The 26761-nt window shown below is 49.1% G+C and overlaps 1 protein-coding gene across 2 annotated transcripts in view; it reads right to left on the bottom strand.

Moving 5' to 3' along the window:
- Positions 1-20946, bottom strand: part of Sin3b (SIN3 transcription regulator family member B) — a 34535-nt gene extending 13589 nt beyond the window's left edge. Inside the window, exons 1-8 of one of the 2 annotated variants that reach the window (XM_031340310.1) lie at positions 20808-20946; positions 20114-20220; positions 18873-19026; positions 13398-13595; positions 11885-12028; positions 4618-4737; positions 2719-2808; positions 2360-2478 (exon numbers count right to left, since the gene is read on the bottom strand). In XM_031340310.1, coding sequence (XP_031196170.1) covers positions 2360-2478; positions 2719-2808; positions 4618-4737; positions 11885-12028; positions 13398-13595; positions 18873-19026; positions 20114-20220; positions 20808-20906 — 1031 coding nt within the window. In that variant the 5' untranslated portion in view covers positions 20907-20946. Of the gene's footprint in view, positions 1-2359; positions 2479-2718; positions 2809-4208; positions 4387-4617; positions 4738-11884; positions 12029-13397; positions 13596-18872; positions 19027-20113; positions 20221-20807 lie in introns of those variants that run through there. The other variant, XM_031340311.1, reaches the window with a different exon arrangement.
- Between the last annotated feature and the right edge of the window lie 5815 nt (positions 20947-26761).

The raw sequence follows: 26761 nt of genomic DNA, 5'->3' as shown, positions 1-26761 counted from the left end.
GTGAGGAAAGATAGGAGGGCTCCTGCCCACCAACACCAATCACGGTCTTATAGCTACAGGCCTTCCCAATTGTACTAGGCCACAGCCGTAAAGCACACTGGAAATAACCTCTGTGGGTCTCACTACCTTGATTTTCTGTCTCCTACTTTAAAAAAAGTAAGAGGGGGCTAGAGTGATGGCTCAGTGGTTAAGAGCACTGGTTGCTCTTCCAGAGGACCAGGCTCAATTCCCAGCAACCACATGGTAGCTCACAACCATCTGTAACTACAATTCCAGGGAATCTGACACACTCACACAGACATACGTGCAGGCAAAATACCAATGCACATGAAATAAAAACTAATTAATCAACTAAAAAAAAGAAAAGAAAAGAGAAAGAAACAGAGTAGGTAGAATGGCACATGTCTTTCATCCCAGAACTCAAGAGGCAAATCTGGGTAGATCTTGTTAAGTTTTACGCTAGCCTGGTCTACAGAGCATGTTCCAGCACAGCCGAGCTATGAGACCCTGTCTTAAAAGAAACAAACACACACTCAAGTATCCCAGTGGCCCTGTGACCAGCAGCAAGTGTTTACAGCCAATTTGTTCCCAAGTCACAGTCTAGAAATGAGCCTAGTTTTAGGCTAGACACGACCTCCTTTAAGTTATTCAAAACACAGACAGACACCAGCCTTGACCCTGAGCCCAAACCCCAAGCCTTAGACATTAGCCCCTTCTAGTCGCTGGCTGTACCCAGGCCTGGGCAGAGCACCTCTACTTCTCGCTCTCAGAAGGCCACAGGCATCACAAAGTTCCCTGGGTCCTATGCTGGTCCTGAGGTAGGCTGGGTCAGACTCCCTTCTACTGTTTCTGGTGACTCCAATGGCTGCTGTAGCCTAAGGAGGATGAAACTGGACTCCAGAGTCAGAAGCCAAGGACTGGCCTGTGATTGCCTTTGATTGCCTTTTATCCAGGCCCCTGATACCACACACTGCAGCCATAGACTGTTTCTGTAAATAAAGCCTTGTTGGCATGCAGGCCTGCCTGACTTGCTTGCTTCTGTCCATGGCTGCTCTAAAAGACAGAATGGAGAGCAGCTGTGTCCACCAGGGCTGTCTTCCTGGGTGAAGCTTCCATCCTTCATGAATACAGCCTCTCCCCACACAGGCCCTTGTGGGTTCATTCTGAGAAGTCAGGATGAAAATAGGATGCATGTTAATTGGACACTTTACAGCAACTGACATCCAATGCCACCTCAATTTCTATTAACTTTTTTATGTAATACCTTCGGCTTGTATCCCATGTGTGCAGGGAAGGCACATGTGACATGCAAGTCAGCAGACTGTCCACTGCAGGAGGGTAACAGGGAATATGCACAACATAGTGTACATACATGTAAATATGTGAAAAACATAAAAAGAGACAATACCATTAATAGGAATGTGCAGTTCAACACAGCACACACCCAGGCTGCTTGCTCTTACAGCATCCTGCCAAAAGATGGAACTACGCATCACCAGTTCCCAGATATCAGCGTCTACAACTTATAAATTGCAGGTAAAATGTCTACTCAATGGTTACAGCTCCCACACTGTCATAATCTGAGCCATGGGAAATCAAGGGCCCTGCCCACACAGTGTACAGGGTTGGGTTGGCTCCTGTCACCTCCTAGCACTAGGGCCATGCTCTCTCCAAGTCATTCTTTTACAAATGTGAGCCTATCAGCAATAACTTGGGAACAACTTTTAATTAATAAAGAAAACCACAAGTGAGCAAAATGGCTCAGTGGGTAAAGGTGCTTACTGCCAACTTTGATAACGAGTTAGTTAGCTTTCTGAGACCCATGTGATGGGAGAGAACCCACCTGAAGTGGAAATGTCTGGTATCTTTGGTATTTTTGGACATCACTCATGTCATATGATGTTTTGCTGAAGCAGACATGTGAGAGGGTGCGTGATGCAGTGGCAGGCTCTGGCATTGGTTCGCCTGGCTAGTCTTTTGCTGTTCACCTGGCTTCGAGTTGCTGATTTTGGTGGAACTTTGTGGCTTCTCTGGATCCAACTGTCTGCTGCTGCTCATTTATTAGTGGTGACTGCTGAATAGCCCCAAAGAACTCTTTCCAAACAGGTCTACAACCCCTGTTTCCTATTAACCTTTCTTTTCTACTACCTCTGGTGGGTGGTGGGCTAAAAGGGAGGTTGAAGCATTTAAGAACACTTATTAAAGTAGGTTTTGAATAATCTAAGCCTACACCAATCCAAGAGCTTGTCCTCTTTGCACACATAGGAAATAAACTAATGTTTAAAACAACAAATCACATGAACAAACTATGGCTCGCTTGCCCTGGATCTGGCTGGCATAGGAGTCGGGAGCCACTCACCCCAGGAATGGACTGACAAGCTGCAGCAACTCAGACCCAGACACCAGCTCCTGATTGAAGAGTGCGATGCAGCGCAGAAAGTTCTCATACACCTCCTGGCTCTTCAGCACCCTGCGCACCTGTGTGAGTGAGAAGATACGGACACTAGAAACACGGCTGCAAAAGGTGCACCAGGCAGAAGCCACATAGATGTGTCTGTGTGGAGGGGCATGTGCATGACCCTGAACCGTCTGGGCTGGCTCTACGGTCTACGCTGCTCTCCCACGCACCACAGTGGCCCTGCTTCCAGAGCCCCACACAAGGACTTGGCAGGAAGCAACCATGTCCAGATGGAGAGGGCCTCAGAGGGCCTCGCTCACCTTGTCAAAGAAGGAGAATTCCTGCAGTGTGCCGTATTTCCCCACGGCAGCAATGGACAGGTCTTTGGTGCCTCGGAGCTTCATTTTCTTCTGCAGAGAGAAACCCTTGGCTTAATGGTGTCCCCACCACAAGGACCAAGGATGCATGGAACCCGGGGTCCGCAGGACCCTGTCTTGGTCACCCTAGGTCTAGCTGGCTGCCCAGCATCAAGGGGCTTGCTGCTCCCTCCTTGGCCTTGTATGAGGTGGGGCCCCTATCTCAGGACCTAAGGAAAGGCAAAGCCCACAGCAGCACTTTATCAGATCTGCAGATTGAACCTGGTGCTGAGGACACTTGGAAGGCTGTGGAGAACAAGATCTGGACTACGGGCATATGCAGTAATGGTCCAAGCTCCACAAGAGCCAGGGAAGACTTGCAGCCTCCACATGATTTGACAGCTGCTGAGGAAACAAACCCAGGGTCTCATGCATGTGTGATAAGTTCTGGAGAATTAGAGCTCAGGCCTCACAAGGGCTGAGCAGGTGCTTAAAGGGGAAACAGAACCAAAGCATGGTAAATGCTCCATAGATATGGAACCTAAAGACCTCGCACAAACTGGAAGACAATGACTGGGAAAATGGAACCCAGAACTTCGGGCATGCTTAGAAGACACTGGGAGAAACAAGAGCATCAAGCATTCCACAACTCTGTGAAATAGAACCTAAGACCTTGCGCATGCTCAGTAGGCATGGACTGGGAAAAATGAAAGCCAGGGCCTCATGTGTGCTCAGACCTTAACTGGGAATCAGTAAACCAGGCCCTTGTCTGGGGTTGGTTGACACTGAGTGGAGAAAGGTTGTGCAAGCACGGAGGAAACACCCTGGGAGCTATGTGTGTGCTCTGGGGAAATCCAGGCCAGGGGCATGCTCAATACATGTTAGTGATGATGGGGTGCCTCAAGTGCTGGGGCTGAACTCAGGGACCCGAGATAGCACTGTGTCAGTGAGCTGCTCCTGAGCCCTTATCCCGGACTCGGACAGAGAAACCAGTTACTATCTATCCTGTGGGTCAGAGGAAGACTAGGAGGCAGGGAAGGGCAGCATCAGGAGCATCCTGAGGGAGCCAGATGTGTAAGGCTGTGTGCAGACACTGTCTCTGGACTTAAGAGGCAGGGGAATGACTCTGCGTGTAAAGTACCATGTCAATGCCCAAATAAACGCTGACGTTGTTCTCTGATCTCTGAGACATGCCACATTCATACATACACATCAGACACACACATATGAATAAACCAGACTTGGACCTGCATTTGACCGAGGTTCATGGTATGAAGCACACTGCTGCATAGCCATCCCCAAAGAGTGAGGTAAAGATGAAAAGGATGACATGGTGGGAGATCCAAGGGCAGCCTGAAGAGGTCCCACTGGCCAGCCCAGGACAGTTTGGGTGTCAAGATACCAGTAAAGTAATGAATTGTGACTTGAGGTCGACAATGCTGCACATAACTAAATAAACAGAAATGCCAAATCACTTTATTACTGTAGAAAGTCAACTAGAAAACAGAATGACAGATCTAGAACTCCACCATCATGGGTGATGAGCAGGACAGGAACTGTTGCCAGCCACCTTCACTCCTCAGCTGTGCAGTAACCAAACCACACAACTGCACATTTCAACTGCAGCCCCACCTACGAAAGAGTCATGACAGTGAACAGGAGAATGAGCAGCGCGCCACGCCCATCCTTCCAATTCCCCCTTCCTCCTCATAGCAAGCTGAATCAGGAGAGCAGGTGAGAGATGGCCAGGTCAGCAGATGATGCTTTCCTACCAGACTAGGCTCTGGCCTCAGGCTCCCCTGCTGCTTAGGCCTCCACACCACTTCTGTCATGTGCAGTGAGAACCCACACATGGACAGTTACCTTGGCTGGTGCAGACACGGGGCGCAGGAGTGAAGGCCGCGAGCGCTTCTTGTTGTGTTCCAGACCCTTCTCCTCATTCTTCTGAACGCTGTTCATCTCGCACGACCCATTGCCTGTAAACTAAAGACACAAACACAGGAGGTGGTCAGATTGTATACTGGCTGATTGTGTGTCAACTTGGCACAAGCCAAGTTGTCATTGGAGGAAGGAGCCTCAGTTGAGGAAATGCCTCTATGAGATCCAGCTGTAAGGCATTTTCTTAATTAGTGGTTGACTGGGGAAGAACTCAGCCCACTGCAGGTGGTGCCATCTCTGGACTGGTGGTCCTGGGTTCTAGAAGAAAGCAGGCTGAGGGCACAAGGCAGAAAGCAGCACCCCTCCATGGCCTCTGCATCAGCTTCTGTCTCCAGGTTCCTGCCCTGTTTGAGTTCTTGTCCTGATTTCCTTGAATAAGCAGCAGCAATGTGTAAGTGTAAGCCCTTTCTCTCCAACTTGCCTTCTGACATGGTGTTCCATCCACAGACAGATGGAGAAAAGCAGATGGCCACCTGTGCATAGGCACTACAATCTAGTTTGGCCTACAGCCCTAGAAGGCATTGTGTGCCATAGGCCAGGGTCTCTGTAATGAGAACAGACTGAAGATGGTCTTATTTTCTGGGGGAAAGAGCAAGTGTACATATCACTGGTGAATATCGTACACAGTTTTGAGGAGGCTCCCTTGTGGCCTCGAGGGTAGAGTCAGAGGCTCAGGAGTAAGACAACTAAGTGTGTCCTGGTAAATTGGGTGTCTACAGATAACACAAAGCATTCTAGGTAGGGGTGGGTAGCAGTACACAGTCCTAGCAGCAAGAAGTGGTAACTGATGTCATCCAGGTCACTGTCGAGGGCGTTGGAGGCAGGTTTTGAAACTTTTTGTCATGAATGACAGAACACATTTTGGGGGTGCCCTTGCTCTGTGGTGTATTGCAAGGAGGGGTGGCTGGAGGGAGGCTAAACCGACAGACAGGACAGGTATGCTACGCCAGAAAACTAGGAGTGTCAAAAGCTCTCTTAACACTCTGAATGTGTATCAGCATCCAGTGCTCCCTACTTCACATTACATGGACCTAGACAGGCAGATACCATGTGAAGGATGTGCTCTTGGCTCTGACTATGGGCAAAATGAAGTCACAGTGTGTACCAAGACAAAACTGACGGCAGCAAAATGGCATATTGGATGGCTCCATGCTGTTGCTGAGGCAGGTATGTGCAATGCACAAAATAAAAAGAAAACAAACACAAAAAAAAAAAACCCCAAGAAAAACCCGAAGGGCAGAATCAGCAGCAGAAAGACTCATGCTACTGATTCACTCTGGCAAAGTGACAGAGCGCACACTCAAAGCAATGCTCTGAGACTTTCTCAGGGGTCATCTCTGGAGGAGAGAAACTACTCTATGAGGGAAGACATTTCTACAATATTAAAGGCCAATCCTTAAGCCACAGGTAAGACAGATCCTTAAATCCAACAGCCAGGCATGGTGGCACATGGTTGTCATCTCAGCCCTCAGAAGGCTGAGGCAAGAGAAGCACCAGTTTGAACCAGTCTATGCTACATAGGAAAACCCTGTCTCAAAAACAAATACAAACAAACAAAAAAACCCACCTCAATTAGTCAAAAGTTTGAAACTGTCCCAGGACCCAAGTAAGTAAAGTAGTGTTCCAGGGGATTCTTCACTGGGCTCATTTTTGTCAATTCTGAGGAGGCAGGTAGGCACAGGTAAACAGCAGACTAGCATGGGCCCTGTTCATAGTCCTCATTCTACTGTTTAATGTTCTTCACCTAGACAGACTCCAAATCAGGGCTGACCAACTACTCACCAGGGCCTATCTCCAGCTTGGCTATAGCCATTTGTTCTGTAAATCTATAAATGGTTTTATTGGTTTGCAGGCAGCCCATTCACTCTGTGAAGTTTTAATGACAGCCAAACCTATTCATCCACTCTGTAAAACAAAGTTTTATTGACATACAGCCACACCCACTCATTCTGCAAATCTCCCTGGCCCACAGCTGTGCTCATTTACCAACATGTGGTCATATCAAATTACCTATTTTCAAGCTACTTGAGTGGAGTTGAGTCTCTACACTGAGGCCACTGGGCCAATGAGCAGGAAAACACTCACTCAGACCCAACTGGTACTCAACAGGTAGACTTAGTAAGGATGCCACAGTTTATCCCTGGCTTATACTGTGAATCCCAAAGCTTCCGAGATGGATAGTCCCTCTGCTTAGATGCACAGAACAGCACTACTCACACTGCACTGACTGCTGTTAGTATACTCTGCTATATTAGGGGAGGGAGTACTGTGGACCTCCAGTAGTGGCAGTGACTTAAAACAAGTGCAGGGAAGGCAGCCACCTCTTTTCACCTCTCTTCTGAGTGTTCCATGAATAGCATGACTGCTGGTTCAGGAGCTGGAGTGTGTGTTTTTGAGACAGGGTTTCTCTGGTTGTCCTGGAACTTGCTCTGTATACTGGGCTGGGCTCTAACAGGAGCTGCTTATTATGTAATTGTTAATACTGTTATGTCTCAATGAACCCCAGGAGAAAGGGCTCCCTGAGGTACCTACTTAACAACCAGTCTCTCAGCAAGGCTGAGACCTCCGTGACAGAGTCCTGCTGCACATCTCACCCTGTGAATGCCCTCTTGGCCTCTGGGTTCCCAGGTACTCTACTCCCCACTCTCCCGTCATACCCCGTGCCTCATGGCCATGCCATTGTCTTTTCATTCCATCTGGTAAAGACATAGGCACTCCCAGGTATGGCTGAGAAGGTGGTTTACTGTACATATGACAGTGCACAACCAGAGGCACCTGCAAAGGTCCAGGCTATAAATTCCCATAAGGAAGGAGGACATCACCAAAAAAGATCCAGGAGCGGAGTCAGCCGGGAGCCACAAGACCAAGGGATCAGGTGGCCAAAATGGCTGCCTTATGTTAGGATCAGGAGTTGAGGGAGGGAAGTAGAAGCCCAGTCCCTGGGAGGAAGAGGGTTAGGGGAAGGAGCAGAGTGACAAGTGCTGGGAGGAGCCAGTACTCTGCAACAGTCAGTACTCACCAGCTGAGACCAGTGACCAGTTAAACAGGCACCTCAGTTAGCCATTTGTCCTCAGTTTCTTTGAGACCTAACAATTCCTACTTTGAGACAGTGTCTTATTCTGTATTCCTGGGTAGCCTGGAATGCACAGATATCCACCTGCCTTTGCCTCCAGAGTACAGGGACTAAAAACGTTTGTCCCATCACCCTGGTCCAGCAGACACGATGCTTGGTCTTTCTGGTTTTCCTGTGGGCTAGGATAGAAGCGGAACTTCAGAGATGTGTGTGCTGCCTGCAAGGTCTCAGAACACCAGGTCCACCACTAAGGAAAACAAGGGAGCCCCAGCACTCCAGAACTACCTTGGACTTCAAAGTCCACTGTTATTACCCCCCATCCCCATCAGGGGTAGTTCAAGGAAGGGCAGTGGAGGATGGCATAGGCTATCAATCCTAAGGGGTGTTGGGACAGAGCCATGCTGCTCAGATGAAGGACCCAGATCTGAACCAACCCCAGCTTAAGTAGCAGCTGACAGGAAACTCATCCTAACATATAATCTATGGCCATGCCATCAGGAACCTGGAGGTGACACTCCTCTCCTACATACTATTATGGTCCCCAAAGATAGAGTATTCTCTTGATAGGACTAGGGTACCACAGTATCCAGATGAAGTGTATGTACCGTCATGTACTAATGGCTTTGTGTCCAGCTAAGTGTGATACTCTGTGAGGTCCTAGAAGCTAGGAGGTGGGAGCCTGGTTGGAGGGGAGGTGAGGGGTCTCCAAGCCCATTGTCTGCTGTCTGCTGGGAGGGGAACAGCTTCTGTCACTAGCCCCCAGTGGCCCTGAGGGTCTCTTTAGAGCAGCCTCAGAGTCCAGGGAGCCAAGGACAGCAGTAGAGACCTAGGAAACCATGAGCCATATGAACCCTTCTTCTGTTAGGTCTGTCACAGTGACATTTTAAAAAACAAAACAAAACAAAGAAACCAAGACAACAGTCATGATTTCAAAGAGAACCTCACTAGAACTTCTAAACTTCAGAGAGAAACAGGAAGACAGAGACTCAAGACAGAACGGAAGTGTCGAAGGGCCCTCCAGGCACACTCAAGTGCCCCTGTAGGTCTGTGCAGCTCTGGGGATATGGATCCTGTGGGGACATTCAGGGAGATGACAGGGAACATGCTTCTGCAGTTTGTCCCAGGAACTGGCACTACAGTCAATCAACTGGAAGTCAACCAGCAGCTCAGGGTCTCACTTAAGTAGATAGATAGCCACAGTTCTGAGGAGGAAGCAAGGCCCAAGGGCAATGCCCAGCCTGGCTCTTCCTGAGGCTGAAAGGCACAGCAAGCCACATGGTTCCTGGGGCTCTGCCATCATCTGGGCCCTAGAGGGCACCTAGATACCAGGTAGGAGGGACAGTCAAGCCATACCCCTAGGCTGGGTTGGCTGACACAAGTTTCTCTGATGGAGTTAGGTATTTTCAGGTTTCATCCCACCCATGGCTGATACTGTGTTCAAGACATGGTGACAAAGCCCAAGACAACTGACACTTCCTTAGCCTGGTTAAGACTAAGAAAGCCTCACAAAACAGTGAGAACATGCCAAGGCAAAACACCTGACAAGACCAAAACCAGGCCAAGGTCAACAGCATGGCTCAGGGGGTACAGTGCCAGGACCTGAGCGTGACCCCAAGATATACAGGTGAAAGGGCAAAACTTACTCTCCCAAGTTGTCCTCTGACTTCCATCCAGCTGTGGTTGTGGCACAAACACACACAAATATGTCATTGAAAAATGACCGGAAGTAGTGGCCCCTGACAGTGATTCCAGCATTCAGGGACCCCAAGCAGGAGTTCGCATGTTGAAGGAAGTCTGAGCTACAGGGAGAGCCAATCTCAAAGAGAAAACAAACCAACCAACCATGTGCAATTATCAGGGGTCTGGAAAGCTGCAGTGTGACAAGGAAGCAGGAAGTGAAGAATGCAGGCTTCCTGCTCGTCAACTCGCTGCAAAAGCTGCAGTGCAATGGCAGGCCTGAGAACACACAGACCAACAGGTGGCAAGTCACCACAAGCAACACGGGCGCTAATACTGTCAAGACCGAGCCCAGCGTGGCAGGCTCAACAGCTGTGCTAGACAAGTGGGTCATTCCATAGATAAAACACAGCTCAAGAGCTAACACTCTAAGAAAATAAAGAAAATCTCATGACTTAATTGTTCAGCAACAGCTTCTAAAGTTTAACACTAAGAGTGATATGAGGGGGCTGGAGAGATGGCTCAGCGGGTAAGAGCACTGACTGCTCTTCTATAGGTCCTGAGTTCAATTCCCAGCAACCACATGGTGGCTCACAACCATCTGTAATGAGATCTGACACACTCTTCTGGTGTATCTGAAGACAGCTACAGTGTACTTACATACAACAATAAAATAAATCCTAAAAAAAAAATATTATTAAAAAAAAAAAGAATGATGTGAGGAAAAAATTAATCACAATCTAAGGATTTTGTGCAAAACCACGAACAAATCAGGAAAAAGGTGACAGGAGATCAAGGCGAAAATCTGCAGGTCACATTTTAAGGAGCTCATGGGAGCATAACAAGGACTCGGCTGTAGAGACAGGATTCTCCTGCAGAGACAGGCAGTTCAATGGCTAGGAGTACTGGCTGCTTTTGCAGAGGGACTGGATTCGGGTCCCAGGACCCACATGACAGCTTACAACTACCCGTAAACTCCAGCTCCAGGGGTCTGACGCCCTCTTCTGGTCTCCATAGGCATCTGCATGTATATGGTGCACGAGGCTCATCCAGACAAAACATGTACACATAAATAGTAATAAATATCTTAAAATCCTGTCAGTATGCCAGGCGGTGGTGGCACACACCTTTAATCCCAGCACTTGGGAAGCAGAGGCAGGTGGATTTCTGAGTTCGAGGCCAGCCTGGTCTACAGAGTGAGTTCCAGGACAGCCAGGGCTACACAGAGAAACCCTGTCTGGAAAAACAAAACAAAACAAAAAAATCCAGTCAGAACACAAACATGACACTCCACAGAATCAATCGGCACTGGGGAAATGCAGTCAAAGCTGACAAACATCTCTCTCTGACAGCTGTGAAATAACTGAACATAGAATGGAAAGTCAAATATTGGCAGGACTCAGGAAATGGAGCCACTGCTAGAGAAAACACCAGTTCTTCATTCAGAAAGTTAAATGAAACTACCATGTAATCTGGGAAGCCCAGAGGCTGACCTAGAGCTGAGCAGGCATCCAAACAACGACTTGTACAAGTCTGTTCATTCCCAAAGCAAACCACCCCATGTCCACAACACAAGTGGACAAAATGGAAAAACTCATACTTGGGAACATTACTACTCAGCCACTGACAAACACAAGGGAACACTAGCAAAGGCTAAACACACAGACCCCAGTGACAAGTGTCCAGAGCAGGCAAATCCAGACAGGAAGCAGGGGAGAGCTGATGGAGACATGTAACCTGTAAGGACTGAAAGTGACAGTTGTACTAATTGTTAAGTAGGTTTCATGGCATTGAACTGTACCATGTCTTCTAAGACAGGGTTCATGTGGTCCTGAGTACTCTGGAACTGACTATGTCAACCAGGCTGGCCTCAAACTCTGAAATTAGCTAGCTCTGCCTCCCAGTGTTGGACACTACCGCCAAACAGCCCAGAACTATATACTTTAAAGTGGGAATTTTATGGTGTACTTTAAGGTTCATGAATTTCATCTCTACTTTTCTTTTCTTTTTTTTTGGGGGGGGGGTGGTATCCTGAGACAGGGTTTCTCTGTATAGCCCTGGCTGTCCTGGAACTCACTCCGTAGACCAGGCTGGCCTCAAACTCAGAAATCTGCCTGCCTCTGCCTCCCAAGTGCTGGGATTAAAGGCGTGCACCACCATTGCCCAGCTTCATCTCTAGTTTTTAAAAAAGACTAATATGCATAAAAAAAGAAGACACAGAAAAGGCACCTCGGCAGGCCTCAGGTCATTGGGAGGAAATGGGGAGCCAAGTGCCGAGGAACCTGAGCAAGCCTGGGCCACTGTCCTCGCACTGGCTTCCATGTCTCTATGTAAAGACATCTATACTTCCACAATACTGTAGTCACAGTATGTAAGACAGGCTCAGCAGACTCTAGCTCTGCACACATCTTTCGGGCAGGATCCTGGATACTTGGCACTCACCAGGGACCGCTTTGCCTCAGGCAGGAACTGTCCGAACTCTGACAGGAGGTCCTCCTGACCACGGAAGAGATTGGCCACCTCTGTGAAAACCTCCTCCTCAGACATGCCACGGAATGGACGACCCTTAGTGTGCAGCTGTTCCTTCTGCAGTGGGAAAAAGAAAAAAGGGTGAGCAGGCCTGGGGCAGGATAGGCAGTTGTGCAGACCTCTGCCTGTGCCTACACTACGAGTGTGTTCTGCTTTCAGTGGCCTGAGCCCTGCCATACTAGATGGGAAGGGTACATTGGGTCTCAGAGCAATGGGAAGAGCAGGGCACCACATAGAAAAACTCCTGGGCCCTCCCAAATGGGGAGCCATGCTTGGGTGAGGAGCAGAGAATGGCTCCAGTGCGTCACTAGACAGAGGTTATGGAGAGCCAAAGTGCAGGAGGCAGGCACACCTAGAGTTGAAGGCAGCAGGAAAGGCCAGAGGACTGGGGACAGGGATGCAGAATCCAGCTGGACTTTAGGAACAGGATGATGCGTTGTTTGATTTTTGGTTTTCTGCACAGTGTAAGGGAATGAACTGAGGCCTCCCTCACACATGCTCACTAACCCTGTGAATGGCACCTTCAGCTCCCAGGAAAAGGCATCCATGTATGCAGAGCCTACTAAGGGAAGGAGAAGGAGAACCCTAATCCCGATATTCCCAAACAGGAGCCAGAACTAAATGCAACCCCTCAGTGGAGAATCCATGCCTATTACAACACAACATCCCCAACAGACTTGGTTGGTTTTAAGAATCTCTCTCATGGGGACTCAGGAGAGCCCAGGCTCACTGTGTAGTCCAAGATGTCCTTGGACTTAATAGCAATCCTCCTGGCCTAGCATTCTGAATTCTGGATAAAGGTATATGCCACCACATCTAGCTTCAAACCACTATTTAAAAAGCACAACTTAAGACTGATTCAAGGTGGCACATGCCTTTAATCCCAGCACTCAAGAGGCACAGGCAGGCAGATCTCTAAATTCAAGGCCAGCCTGGTCTATAGAGTGAGTTCTAGGACAGCCAGGGCTACACAGAAACTTTGATTTGGGGGGAAGAAACAAACAAACAAACAAAACAAAACTAGAAAGGGATGGCCACCTCTCTATGCCCAGGGACACAGGCAAATCTGAGACTCTAGCACAGAGGTACAAGATCTTTGAGCTGATCCTGCAGTGGGAATTGGCAGAGTGCACATACCTTGGCTGTGGCCTGCACTCTGGGCATATCCACCAAGCTTCCTTAAGTTACCACCAGCTAGCACACCTCTCAACATGTACCCTTTTTCTACCTCAACCTACTCCTGACTGCCCCAAAATCATACTGAACACTGGGGGTGTGACCTGGCTAAGGAAAGCTACTGAGAGAATCTGGCTGGGTTATGGTGTGCAGTAAGTGTGTAGCTAGCTTGTGAGGCACTGGAGTCCACTCTCATCTCCTAAATGGCCAGGTGGGGCAAGACCCCAGATGCTGGGGGGGTGGGCCTCACCTGGTAGGTGTGTAGGATCTCCAGGAAGGACCTGTAGATCTCAGGGTGGTCCAGAAAGCGGGTCTTGATCTTGTTCACATAGCTGATAGCATTGTTGAACTCCACAGAGTCAGACTCCAGGGGCACCTGGCCTCTGTCCTCCTTGTAGGACATTTGCTTGAAGTCCTCCCCACAGTCACCATGGCTATGGGAGTTGTCCTGTGGAACACAGGCAGTGAGTGGCATGGGGTGGCCAGGAGATAGACACTGCACTGTTACTGCCTGCTGAAAAGTATTGTTCCTCTAACTCCTATGCACCCCTGGGAGTCAAGTACTTCTTCCCTCTGGAGTCTGCCTAAATCTCCAAGCACTGCGGCTAGAATTGCAGTTTCAACAAAGCCTACCCCTGTATTCCAGAGACTGGATATCTCTATGAGGCTTCAACTCTGACCAACCTCCCGCCTCAGCCTCAGTCAGAGGTTTGCTCCAGCAAATCCTTCCCACTCTAAGATTAGCACACAGGGGGAAAGTCACAGATCCTGGAAGCTGAACCTTATTGGAGCTATGTGCAGGGTTGTGGGTAATGTCCCCATCTTAGCAAGACTGATCTAAGGTAGAAACAGGGTCTGCTTGCTTCAAGGGAGCATCACATTTTGTGTATGTGCATCTAGCCACAGCTAGCTCAGAGGCTAAGCCCCAAGACAACTTAAGTGAGAGGCATCAGTCATCAGAGCATACTGTACACATTTTTCTCCAGCTGTAGACACAAACAAGTCTCCATGGAATCCTGCTTGGCAAAGGGGGCGTGTGTGTGTGTGTGTGTGTGTGTGTGTGTGACCACAGTCCAGGTGAGAGTGCTCAACCCAAGCAGGCAGCTTTGTGGGAGACCTGCTGGAGGGAACCCTGCAGGAATGGAGCCCTGTGGGAGGGAATGGGGCCCTCAGGGAATGGAGCCCTGTGGGAGGGAATGGGGCCCTCAGGGAATGGAGCCCTGTGGGAGGGAATGGAGCCCTGTGGGAGGGAATGGAGCCCTGAGAGACAGAATGGCAGCTGGACTTCCCAATTGGAACCATCCCACACTTCTCCACTGGATCAGTCACTACCCCTCAGTTCATGGTTCTGGTCAGATGACATCCATGCTCACCGTCATCTTCCAGTAACATCTTTTAGTGACTCTGAGCGACTGTCCTGTTCTCTCTAGCAGCTCCTCTTCTGAGCAACAGGCTCACAAATGGCATCTGAGTGGTTATGTGGACAATAGGTAATTTTCCTCAAGAGGCTGGAGTTTGGTGTGGAGTGAGGTGCCAGCAGCAAGGGCTCGGCCTCATAAAAGAAGGTTTGCACTACGTCCTCAAAACTTCTTAAAAGAACGCCAGCAGCTGGGTGGTGGTGGCACATACCTCTAATCCCAGCGCTAGGAAAGCAGAGCTCAAGGCAGCCTGGTCTACAGAGTGAGTTCTAGAACAGCCGGGGCTACACAGAGAAACCTTGTCTCAAAAAAACATACATAAAAAAAATTTTTTTAATTAAATTAAAATTTAAAATGTCAGCCATATTTAGTTAGGGCCCATACAAACGGCCTCGTTGGTCCATGTTTTCTCAATCAAGGTCCTATTTCCTATAATAGTCCCTTAGTCTGGGGTGGGGAGGGCAGATTCCAGGCCCCTCCTCCACAGAATGCAAATGCAGATGTGCTCTGCTTCCCACAACATACACCATTTCCAGGAGTTTCACACCAATACAATGTCAATAGTTCCACCTTGTGAACAAGGGAATAATGATTATATACAACACAAGCTGTAGACTGGGGTGGGGTAGGGCTTAGACACAGAGCACCCAACCAGTCCCCTAAGCCACCCTGTATGCTCAGCACACATGTATGTTCCCTTAAATGTCTGATCTGTGCCAAGGATTAAAGGCCAACTAGTGGTCTTCTTAGGGACTGGGGCCAAGCCTCAACACACAACTAGGAGGCAGGACTGAGCTACAACAGTGCACACATACAGTGCAAGAGGCCAAAGCTGAGGACACCGACACTCATTACAAATGTGGGCTAAGACTGAGGAACCTGACTGCTCACTCAAGGTCACAGGGTCTGAGTTTGCCCTTGGCAAGCCTAGGACTCCCCAGCCACTCAAGGACATGCCTCAGCACGGTATGATCGCTCTGGTTCCCTGAATAAGTCAGGATGGTACACAGAGAAACAGCCCTCTAGCCAGGGATTCTGCAGAAGGCACTAGATGGTGATAAGGACAGTTACTATGGCAACAGCCACAGTAACCAATAATCCAACAGAGAATGTTCCTATGGTCTAACAATCGCATTCCTATAAGCAGATCCAAAAACTGGGAAGGGCTCATACACCAACATTCAATGAAGCACCACTCACAAAAGCCAACAAAGGGAGAAACTACTCAAAACCCCAGCCAATGAGACGTCGTCCATCCAGTGGAACATTATTCAGGCAAAAAAAGAAACGCTGACATATACTATGATGTGAGTTAGGTAATATACAGACAAGTAGTAAGATGAGTGCTTGGCAGGGTCTGTTCCTGGGGTGATAGAATGTTCTAGAATTAGTGGTGATGCTTATACAACCATAATACAATTTTCTACTGTGATCTTAGGAAAATATAAAAACCACCACTCCAAGCCTACAAGCTACAGCAGATGAGCCCTGCTGGAACTTTCTATAATAGCTCCACCCTTCCCCTGCCTCCCCTCAGGGTGACTTGTTTGCATAGCTGACACTCACTCAGCCTCACATCTGCCCAGAACCATGCAGCTCCCCTGGATATTCAGGAACCTAAATGAGCAAACAGCCAGCCCCAGCTGCCAGGGCCTCATGGCTCTGCCTCTACCAGAAGGGCTAGCCTGAACCACTGGCACACCTTACCCCCCTGATCTCCTCCTGGGTCCTGTCCTCCCCAACATCTCAGGGGTCTCTAACCATGGAGTGTCCTGTAAGCCTGCCTGCCTCTCAGCTTCCCTCCAGCCCTACTCTACTTTACAGACAACCCTCCTATTGGGTCCAGCTCCCACAAAGTCCCTGCTATCAACATTGGGAGCCCTACACCCAAACCCCAAATTAAAGAGAGGGCCAGTGTGCATCCAAGGACGTGGTCGTTTGGAATTCTTCAGGCCCAAGACACTACCTGTGCTTGTCAAAAACTGACCAAGTCTCCCCAAAGAGTGAGGTAAAGGGCAAGTCTCCTGTGAGTATGCAAGAGCACGGACCTACTCTGACTGTCCCCAGGAGGTAGGTGTCCCATCCTCACTTGCCCACTGATAGCTGGGTTCCTACTCCTTCCCTAATACAGCTCAGTGACCCAGGTAAAGGTCCTGCTTCCCCTGAAGAGCTTGGTCAGGACAGCAGCACCAACACAAGGAATATACACTTCTCCCACCTCTGAGTGCCAGTGGGGAATCTGAGGCAACAGCTCCCAGATGCTTGCTGAGGAAGAAGCAACAGCAGATGAATGTGCTCCAAGCCTCGCGCTTATGGAAGGTCATAGTTCTCTGTCCCCTCCCTTCATAGGAGGCAGGTAAGATAGGGCCTTACTCTGTAGCCTAGGCTTGACTTTGAACTCACAGCATCTCTTGAGTGCTGAAATGACACCTTGAATCAAAGCACCCAGCTCCGCTTGACCCTCTGTGTTGTCAGCTGGGCCCTTGGCACTTGTTACCTGGCTTTCAGCTGCTACAGCAAGTGCACAGGTGTCCCTGCATTGGGAGGGGAGGCCCTGGATGCTATACCACTTGCTAGAGTACAGAATTCCTCACAAGGAAGAATGAGAGGCTCAGAAACCCCCGCCACAGGCATCCCAACACCTTTGTCAGCACATAAGGGAACAGTGTTCAAATGTAGCTGTCAAGCCTAACTAATAATATGAAAGGGAGGAAGGGAGGGAGAGAGAAGGAAAGGAGGAGGGAGGAAGGGTGCTGCATTTCAAAAACTGAAGCCAGGATGCTAAGACAGTAGGTGCCTATCATCCCAGTGCTCTGGAAGCTAAAGCAGGAGAATGTCTAGTTCCAGAGCCAGGTTGGGAACCATGTCTCAAATAAGGAAAACAGCAAAGATAGAAAAATGACTCAAAGATTAGAAATCAGCAGGGTGCTGACATGTGGGGATGTGTGAACTCTGGAATCTCTGAGTTAGAAAGCAAGAAACACCTGGGTCAGAATCCCAGCTGAGCACTATCAGGTCATTCACTGTCACCAAGATTAAAGGGCTCCAGAGTACCCTGAAGGAATGTGACTCAAGACAGGCAGAGGTGCCCTGTTCATGGATCTAAGACCGTCTTGGTCATCTTTTCTCTAAGTCACAGGGGCCCCTTGGTCACCTAAGCCACCTATGAGGGAGCAGCCCGCCCCCATGACTCAGACTTCATTTCCTACCAGCTCCCACTCCCTGCAGTTTAGCTTTCTAGTGAGTGGCATCCTGAGTTCTGACATCATGCACGCCCCAGGAACTGCTCTTTGCTCTTGACACAGCTCACAATGCCTTGTATCACAGCCACACAGAGTCCAGAAGTTACTTCTGTTAAGGCCCTGGTGGTCACAGTTCCTGGGTTTCAGGTACAGGTAGGAAATAGAAGACAGAATAGAATCCCTGGCTAGAGGGCTGTCTCTCTGTGTACCATCCTGACTTATTCAGGGAACCAGAGAGATCATACCGTGCTGGGGCATGTCCTTGAGTGGCTGGGGAGTCCTAGGCTTGCCAAGGGCAAACTCAGTGGCACATGCTTCCAGAAGTCCCCTCTGAAAACTGGGTAGGGCTGGGCTTCAGGAGGCATGCTGATGAGCAGTGCCAGCAGAACTTACACAGGAGTCACTTGAAGGGCCTATGGGGCCACACCACCTTTCCAGAGTCCCTCTCCAACCTCCCTGAATGCCTTTGGTGGCAGCTGTCATGTGATCCTAGCATTTGGAAGACTGAGGCATGAGGATGAGGTTCAGACTTGTCTGAGTTACAGTGAGAGTGGCATTGTGGAGAACTACAGACAGCAGGCTGCAGAGCCCAAGCCTGAGCTGAGAAAATAGCCTTTCGCAATCCTGTGACACAGTGAGAGAAACAGTTATTCCCATGCACATAGCTCAACCACCTCGGTTTTACTGGTGGCCTGAGATTAATGGAAGCCATAAGATGCCAGTGCATACTTGGCCTGGTAGACTTGTTGGGGAAGTCTGGAAGCCAGATCTCAGCAACTAGTGATTCAATGATCCTGAAATCTCCTCCCAAATGCCCACCCCCAAGTGCTGGGGACTAAACCCAGGGCTTTGCCCATGCTAAGTGTACTAACTATCCCACACTGAACCACAACCCAGTCACTATACTTGATGGGCTGCAAAGGCTGTCTGTGTTTGTCTGGCCATGCACTAGAGAACCTAGAAAAAGAACAGGCTGTACAAAGGCTTCCGGCAACATCACAAACGCCTTGTTGTGCTTTCTGTGGGTGCAATTCTCGAGGTCCACGTCACTCAAGCGAAGCCTACCTGGCTGCTCAGAGGCGACTGGATGTTCAGCTTGCCATTCTTGGGGATATCTATGCGGTATCCAAGCGGAAGGAAAGCATTGAACCCCACGATGAGATCAGGGTGCTCATGGAAGAGCTGGGACACACGCCTGATCACGCCAGGGGTGTCGATGCTGGAAAAAAGAAAAGCCAAGTGGGCAAGAGTCCTGGGAATAAACTGCCCCAGACGCCCTTGAGACCACGTCAGCCCAGGCTAAGTTGATGGCAAAGACTCTGAAAATGGGCCCCACCATATTGTTTTGTTTTTTCCCTTAGAGAAAGGATTTCTCTGTGTAGCCTTGGCTAGCCTCCATATGCCTGCCTCTGCCTGAGATTATGTACCACCATGCCCAACTAAACAAATGTGCCCTACCATGTGAAACCACCTGTGGTTGGGGGACAGGTAAAGTTGGAGTGACATGAGGGCCTTCTTCTGGCCTCAGTACCCTGAATATCCACAAGAAACCAGCCCAGGCCTTCCACACTTCCTGAGGACAGGCAGGCAGGTCAGTACCAAGATCTGTGGGAAGCTATCTGACTGACAGCCTGGGTTCTAGCCCCACCCACCTGTCACTAGGGTAAGTCCTTACCTAAACCAAGCCACCCCTCCCAGAAGATTCTAGAAGACATAGGCGTAACTCAGAAACAACCCAACACACCTAACTGCTCTGTGTCTACAAAACAGTTCCTGTGCTTTAGGTCCTTTATAGCCACATTGGTTCAGATTAGTAAGCGCTATGAAAAGCATCTTAGGGACAAGAGGTAAGAGATCATAAGTAATATTTTCTTGCAGTATTAACAAAAAATGCTTCCCAAAACAAACAATCAAAACCTGTACCCCATTTATTTTCTGTGTTTGGGTATGTGCCACAGATCTCAAGGGCAGGTCAACAACTTGTAGGAGTCAGTTCTCTTCTCTCTAGAACTCAAGTGGTCAGGCTTGATGGCAGGCACTGTTACCCACTGGGACATCTTACGTACCCCCAAATCAACATTTTAAATAAAGACTACACCCAACACACCCTGTCCAGGCCTCGATTCCCCCAATTCCTTCACCCCATCAGATCCTCAGAACTACCTCATCTTGCGACTGTTTTAGAAGAGACTCCCAGGGCCCTCCCAGGGCCCTCCCAGGGCCCTCCCAGGGGCTACAATGTAGTTGGTTTGGGGGTTGGAGGGCTCAGCCTCCAGCTCCTGGGTGTACAAGGCCCTGCAGATTACCTCTGGCTTTTGAACTCCTTCATGATCTCCAGGAAGCCGTTGTAGGTGGCAGGGTCACTGCCAAAGCGGATCTTCACCTGGTCGAGATAGGTGAGAGCGTCCTCCACCTGTAGGGAACAAGGAGGCCATGGGTGGGCCAGGGTCGCGCGATGCAGAGACTGATGGCTGGAAGGCCAGGGATAGACAAGGGGTGGCATGGGGCAGCAGAGGGCCGCCAGGATAACTGCGGCGTTCAGGGGACGACTGACGGCCAACTGGGAGGACCGAGAGCCAGCGGGTAGTCCCGAGGGGCCTCGAGGAGTTCCGGGTTGGACCGAGGACCGGCGGGGAAGACCGAAGGGTCTCGGGGAGGTTGCGAAATCCCTTGGAAGACCGAGGGGCGGCAAGGATAACTAAGGGCCAACTAGGAGGACCGAGGGTTTTCGGGGTGCACGGTAAGGTCCCGGGGATGACAGGGGCCGCAGGAATGACTGAGAGATGCCGAGAAAGATCTCTGAGAAGTCCAAGGAGCGGCGGAAATGAATTGTTAGGGGGAAACCGAGGGGCCGCCACGAAGAACCAAGGATTCCGTGGAAGAGGTGTGGGGTCTCCGGGCCCCGGCTGCGCAGAGAGGAGGCCGAGGCGGGGCCGCACGACGGGACGCCATCCCCGCGGGGGTCCGGGTCCCCAGGAGGAGGCTAAGGACATCACTCACGTGCACCGGCAGCTTCTCGTGCCCCCCGGAGCCCGAACGACCCCAGCGGGAGCCACCGAATCCCCGGCCCGCGGAGCCTCCGCCGCCTGCGTGCGCCATGTTGGAAGTCAGAACCGCTTCTGCCCCGCCTCCGCCCGAGCCCAGGTCGCGCTTGCGCGGGCCCCGCCTTCTAGGCGTGGATACTCGTGACGTCAATGGGCGTGTCCGCGCGAGGGACTTGCAGGACTGGAGGGCGGTCGTTCTCAACTTCTGTGCCCTGGGGGGGTCTTTGGCCACCCGGAAAGCCCAGAGTGTTTTTTGCTTTGTTTTGTTGGAGGAAAAGAAAGTAAAGCAAAGTTGAAGAATATTTCAAAGCGCATTAATTCTATAAAATTCATATTTCAGTGTGCAGGCTCACCTGTGATCTCATACTGGGGAGTCTGAGAGGAGGTCACTGAGAGTTCTAACCTAGACTGGGCTGCATACTTAAAACCTTAGGGCCTGGCTCAGCAAGATGGCTCAGCAGGTAAAAGCACTGACTGCTCTTCCAAAGGTCCTAAGTTCAAATCCCAGCAGTCATATGGTGGTTCACAACCATTCAATGTACCAATTATTTACAATAATAAACAAATCTTTGTGCCAGAGCGAGCAGGGTTGGCCTGAGCGAGCTTACATAAAATAAATAAATCTTTAAGACTATGTCTTTAAAAATATTGACAGGTGTTGACCTTGTCTTCAACAGATAGAGGGAAAACAAGTCCGTATGTCTGTATTGGCCCAAGATCTCAGTAGTGATAATTTGCAAGGATCTGATTCTTTCTGGAATAAGTTTCTAAACTTCTATCCTATAGGGTTGATATAGCAATGGGCTGTGGGTGAGCAGCATCCATTCAAGAGCCACGTGGACTGAGTTCTTGCACTGAATGTGTGTGTGTGTGAATGCGTGTATGTATGTGTAGGTAAAATCAATCCTGTATGTGTGTACAGAGACCAGAGATGGGCACAATCTTTATTACCCAGCCCTTGTGTTTGGGGGGCAGCATCTCTTACTGAACCTGTAGCTCATTGTCTCCACTTGATACGGTGGCCACAGAGATCACCTGTCTCCATGCCTGCAGTGCTGGGGTCACAGCCCCTAGTCTGGATCATCCTGTTTGCTTAGAACAAGCTCTTTACCCACGAACTCCTCTCACAGTGAAATTCCTTGATTCCGTTCACAGATGGGTGCAAACCTGGACCATGGGACCTCTGCTTCCAGACTGACCTATCCTCGGTTCCCAACACCTACAATGGTGGCTCACAACTGCTCATAACTCCCTGTTTCAGGAGATCTGATACCTTCACTGACCTCTGTAGGCACCAGGCACACATGGTACACAGAGATACATGCCAATCGAACATTCATATGTTCATAAAACAAAGAACTTTTAAATTTAAACAAAGGTGGAAATCAGAAGAGGAAACTATCTGATGTGGACCTGACCTCTGGCCCCCACATGCATCCATACACACGTGCACACGTATGTGCACACATGCGCCTCTACATGCACATAATAACATAAGGACCTACCTAATTAGCTCTCACCCCTTAGCTTCCACCTGCTGCCAGTGCCCACACACTGTGAGGATGTGCTCCCAGCACATGCCAGCCAAATCCAAACTCCAGCCATCACTGGGCATGTCAAAAGTAATGGGGCTTTATACACATACTTATGACCCGGAAGAGTTGACTTTCTGGCAGGTATGGTGGCCAGCAATTAAGCAGTAGTGACAGAATCCTAGGGCAAGGTGGCTAGCCAGGATGACTGCACTGGCCAGGTCAAGCGCCTGCAGTTTTATTTTTGTGTCATTTAGAAAGAGGGAACCTCAACGGAGAAAATGCCTCCATCAGGTTGGCCTGTGGGCAAGTCTGTGGGGCCTTTTCTTGATGGATGGTTGATGTGAAAGGCTCCAGCCCACTGTGAGTTCTGCCAATCCTGGGCTGCTGGTCCTGCTGAGTTTAAGAAATCAGGCTGAGCAAGCCATGGGGAGCAAGTCAGTAAGCAGCACCCGCCTGTTTCAGATCCCAACTTGTCCTGACTTCCCTCAGGGAAGGGTTGTGATGTGGAACTGTGAGCTGGAGAAAACACACACCCCCATGCTGCCTTCTGTCGTAGTGTTTCATTACAGCAATAGAAACCCAAGGACAGACCCTGAGGTACGTAAGGTAAAAAGTGGTCAAGGTAGAAACCTAAGGCTAACCTGTAGCCTTCAAGTGAATATGCACATGTGTACATATGATCCCATGCGCACGAGACTAAACATACAGACAAGAGATACAGAGAAACAGAGACAGAGAGGCAGAGACAGACAGAGACAGAGAAGCAGGCCATGGGGAGTACTCTCAAAGGGAGTACTCTTAGGTTTCTACCTTGACCACTTTTTACCTTACGTACCTCAGCGTCTCTTGCTGTCCTTGGGTTTCTATTGCTGTGATCCCTCAAGAGGATCATTAGTTTGAGGCCAGCCTGGGCTACAGAGACATCATCTCCAAGCTATGACCTAAGCAAAGAGGAAGGAGAGTATGCCAGGTAGGCCTGGCCTCAGAATGCTGACAGAAGGGTTAGCCTCTGGTCTCAGCAGAAGAGAGCATCAAGCCTACTGGCTAGCTCCCAGAGACAAGCAAGTCCCTGGGAATTGAGGTCTGGCCTTGAGCTGAGTGCCTGGAGGAGCTGACTGACATCCTGTAAGACACTGAACAAAGGTCCTGTGACACTGACCCACAGGAACAACCAGATAAAAACATGGTGGCATCGGACAGATCTTGCAACAATTTGTTACTGAGCAACAAAGAACCAACTTAGCCCCAAAGTCCTTGCCCTAGAAAGCTTTTTCCCAGGGTGCCAGCTGAATGCTGAGTCAGAGCTCCTGCTTATCTACACAAATCCTGCTCTGCCCAGGAAGAAGGGCTCACTATGAGGGGCTGATTGCGTGTAGAGCAGGAAGATTGGGGGGCAAGTCCCTCAGAACTTCCTCTCAATGTGACTGTGAAGGAGAAACTGATCAAAAAAAAAAAAAATTTGAGGCTAGGCACCATGGCTTATGCCTGTAATGCTAGTACTTAGGGGACTGGGGCAGGGGGGTCATCATGAGTTTCAAGTTATCCTGAGCTACATAATTAGAACCTGTCTCAAAGCAACAACAACAACAACAACAACAAAATCTACTATCACAATTAAATGAGTCACGTGGCGGTGCATCCCAGCACTCAGGAGACAGAGGTAGGTGGATCTCTGAGTTTGAGGCCAGCCAGGTCTCCACAGAGAATTCCAGGGCTGCCAAAGCTACACTGAAAAACCCTGTCAAACTAACTAAGAACAAAAACAAAAACAAAATAAAACCAAAACGATTAAAACTTGAGGGCCTTTGAGATGGCTCAGTGGGTTAAATGTGTTTGCTGCCAAGCCTGGTGACATGAGTTCAATCCTCCAGCCAAGCACAGTGGGTCCCACAAGTTGTCCTCTGGCTGGACCTACACACACATGCGGTGGCACACACCCAGTGTCTTAGTCACTGTTCTGTTGCTGTGAAGAGATGCCATGACCACAGCAACACTTATAAAAGGAAGCATTTGACTGGGGCTGGCTCACCGTTTCAGGGCCTTAATCCACTATCATTGTGATGGGAACATGGCAGCATGTGGGCAGACAGGGTGCTAGAGAAGTAGCTGAGAGAGAGATCCTGATCCATAAGCAGAGAAAGGAGGGAGCGGGGCTGGTATGAACTTTTGAAATTTCAATGACAGCAAAGCCACACCTCCCAATCCTTTGAATCCTTCTAAACAATTCTATTCCCTAGTAATGAAGCATTCAAGATGATGGGGGATATTCAAAGCAGCACACCCAGGCGCACACACACACACACACACACACACACACACCTAAAAATGTAAAAATAATTTAAAATTTTTGTTTGGGGTCAAGGAGATGACTCCTTGGGTAAATCGTGTACCACAGAAGTATTAGGATCTGAGTTCAAATCCCACATATCCACATAAAGCAAGGTACAGATGCTGAAGTCTGTCTTCCCAGCATTTCTGAGGAAGTTGATCATGGAGACAGGAAACCTGGATACTCACAGGCCAACCTGGGATACATGAGAACCTCTCTCACAAGAACGCATAGGGGGCTGGAGCCATGGCTCAGTGGATAAGAGTCCAGGCTCCTCTGGCAGAGGTCTTGGGTTCAGTTCCCAGCACTGGTGTGAGGTGGCTCTAAACATCTGTACCTACAGCTCCAGGGACTCAGGCACCCTGTCTGGCCTCCACAAGCACCAGCACTCAAGTGCACCCACACAATTAAAAATAATACATCGTTAACAGTGAACAACAATGGGTAACAGAGATGGCTCAGTGGTTAAGAGCACTGGCTCCTCTTGCAGAGGACCTGGGTTCAAATTGCAGCACCTACATGATAGCTCCCAACCGTCTATAACTCTAGTCCCAGAGATCTGAAGCCGTCTTCTGGCCTCTATGAGCACTGTATACACATGATACACAGACACACATACAGGCAAAAAACCTATTCACATAACAAAATAAATTTAAAATTTTAAAAAGAGAATTCTCGCTGCTCTTATACGTGACACAAGTCCCATTGTCAGCACCCACACCGTGCAGCTCACAGTTGCCTGTTACTCCAGCTCCAAGGTATCTGACACCACCCTCTTCTGGCATCTGGGCAATGCACTCAAGTACACAAACCACACATACACACACACACACACACACACACACACACACACACACACAAAGTTTAAAAATAATAAAAATAAAAAGCTTTTTATTTAAGGCAGCATAGGTGTGGTGGTACATTCCTTTAATCCTAGAACTCAAAATGCAGAGGCAGGTAGATCTCTGTGATTTCAAGGCCAGACTAATCTATATAAGGCAAGTCCAAACCAATCAGGGCAACACAGAGAGAACCAGTCTCAAAAAAAAAAAAAAAAAAATCTATGGGAAAACTAAACAAAAGGACTATGTAAATAAAGACTTATCGTTTTTAATCACTGTGTTTGGTTACTGGATGTGCCTTAAGTCTCATACCTGAAGGTGGGTGTCTTGTATGGCTCCCCTGAAATAGCTTAGCATCTGGTGTAATTATTTACACCTTGGAGATGAATCAATTATTTGTGGCTTAGTTTTCTGAGCCTGTGAAAATATATCCAAGGTATTCAATCCAAAAATAGAGTACATTTAAGAAAGGTATGTATGTGTGTATGTATGTATGTGTGTATGTATGTATGTGTGTATGTATGTGTGTATGTATGTATTGTGTGTATGGGAGTCAGTTCTCTCCTCCCACCATGTGGGTTCTGAGGCCCACACTCAGGTTATCAGGCTTGGTGGCAAGTGCCTTTACCCACTGAGCTGTCTTGATGGCCTGAAAGACTCATTTTGACTCCAAGTTTTATTAGCTGTTTTTTTCCTTTAAAGTGGGATGGTTGCCCACTCCATGCTTTCTTTAGTCACTCATGTAGACCAGGCTGGCCTCCAATTCACAGAGCTCCACCTGCTTCTGCCTCCAGAGTGCTGGGATTAAAGGCATGTGCTGACATACCTGGCCATGGTATTTGTTTTGGGGTCCATGGCAGGGAGCACAGAGCAGAGACAGCTGCCCATCTCAAGGAGGCCCAGAGAGAGGGAAAGAGACCAGTGTCCTTCACTGTCCTCCAATATCACGTAACCCAACTTCCTCCCACAAGACCTGACCTCCCATAGGCTCCACTTCCTCCCAGGGGGAGCATCCTGGAAAAATAGCTCCCTTTCCTTTTGGTTTTTGGTTTTTGGTTTTTTGGTTTTGTTTGTTTGTTTGTTTGTTTGTTTTGGTTTTCTGAGACAAAAATCCCACTGTGCAGTGCAGGCTAGCCTCGGACAATAGCTATCCTCTTGCCTCAGTCTTCTGAGTGCTGGTGTTAGCAGGTGCAGCACCATACCC

This window comes from Mastomys coucha, unplaced genomic scaffold (genome assembly GCF_008632895.1).
Source record: "Mastomys coucha isolate ucsf_1 unplaced genomic scaffold, UCSF_Mcou_1 pScaffold22, whole genome shotgun sequence".
Taxonomy (NCBI): Eukaryota; Metazoa; Chordata; class Mammalia; order Rodentia; family Muridae; genus Mastomys; species Mastomys coucha.
The sequence above is the reverse complement of the archived record's forward strand: the minus strand, read 5'-3'. Positions and strand labels throughout refer to the sequence as shown.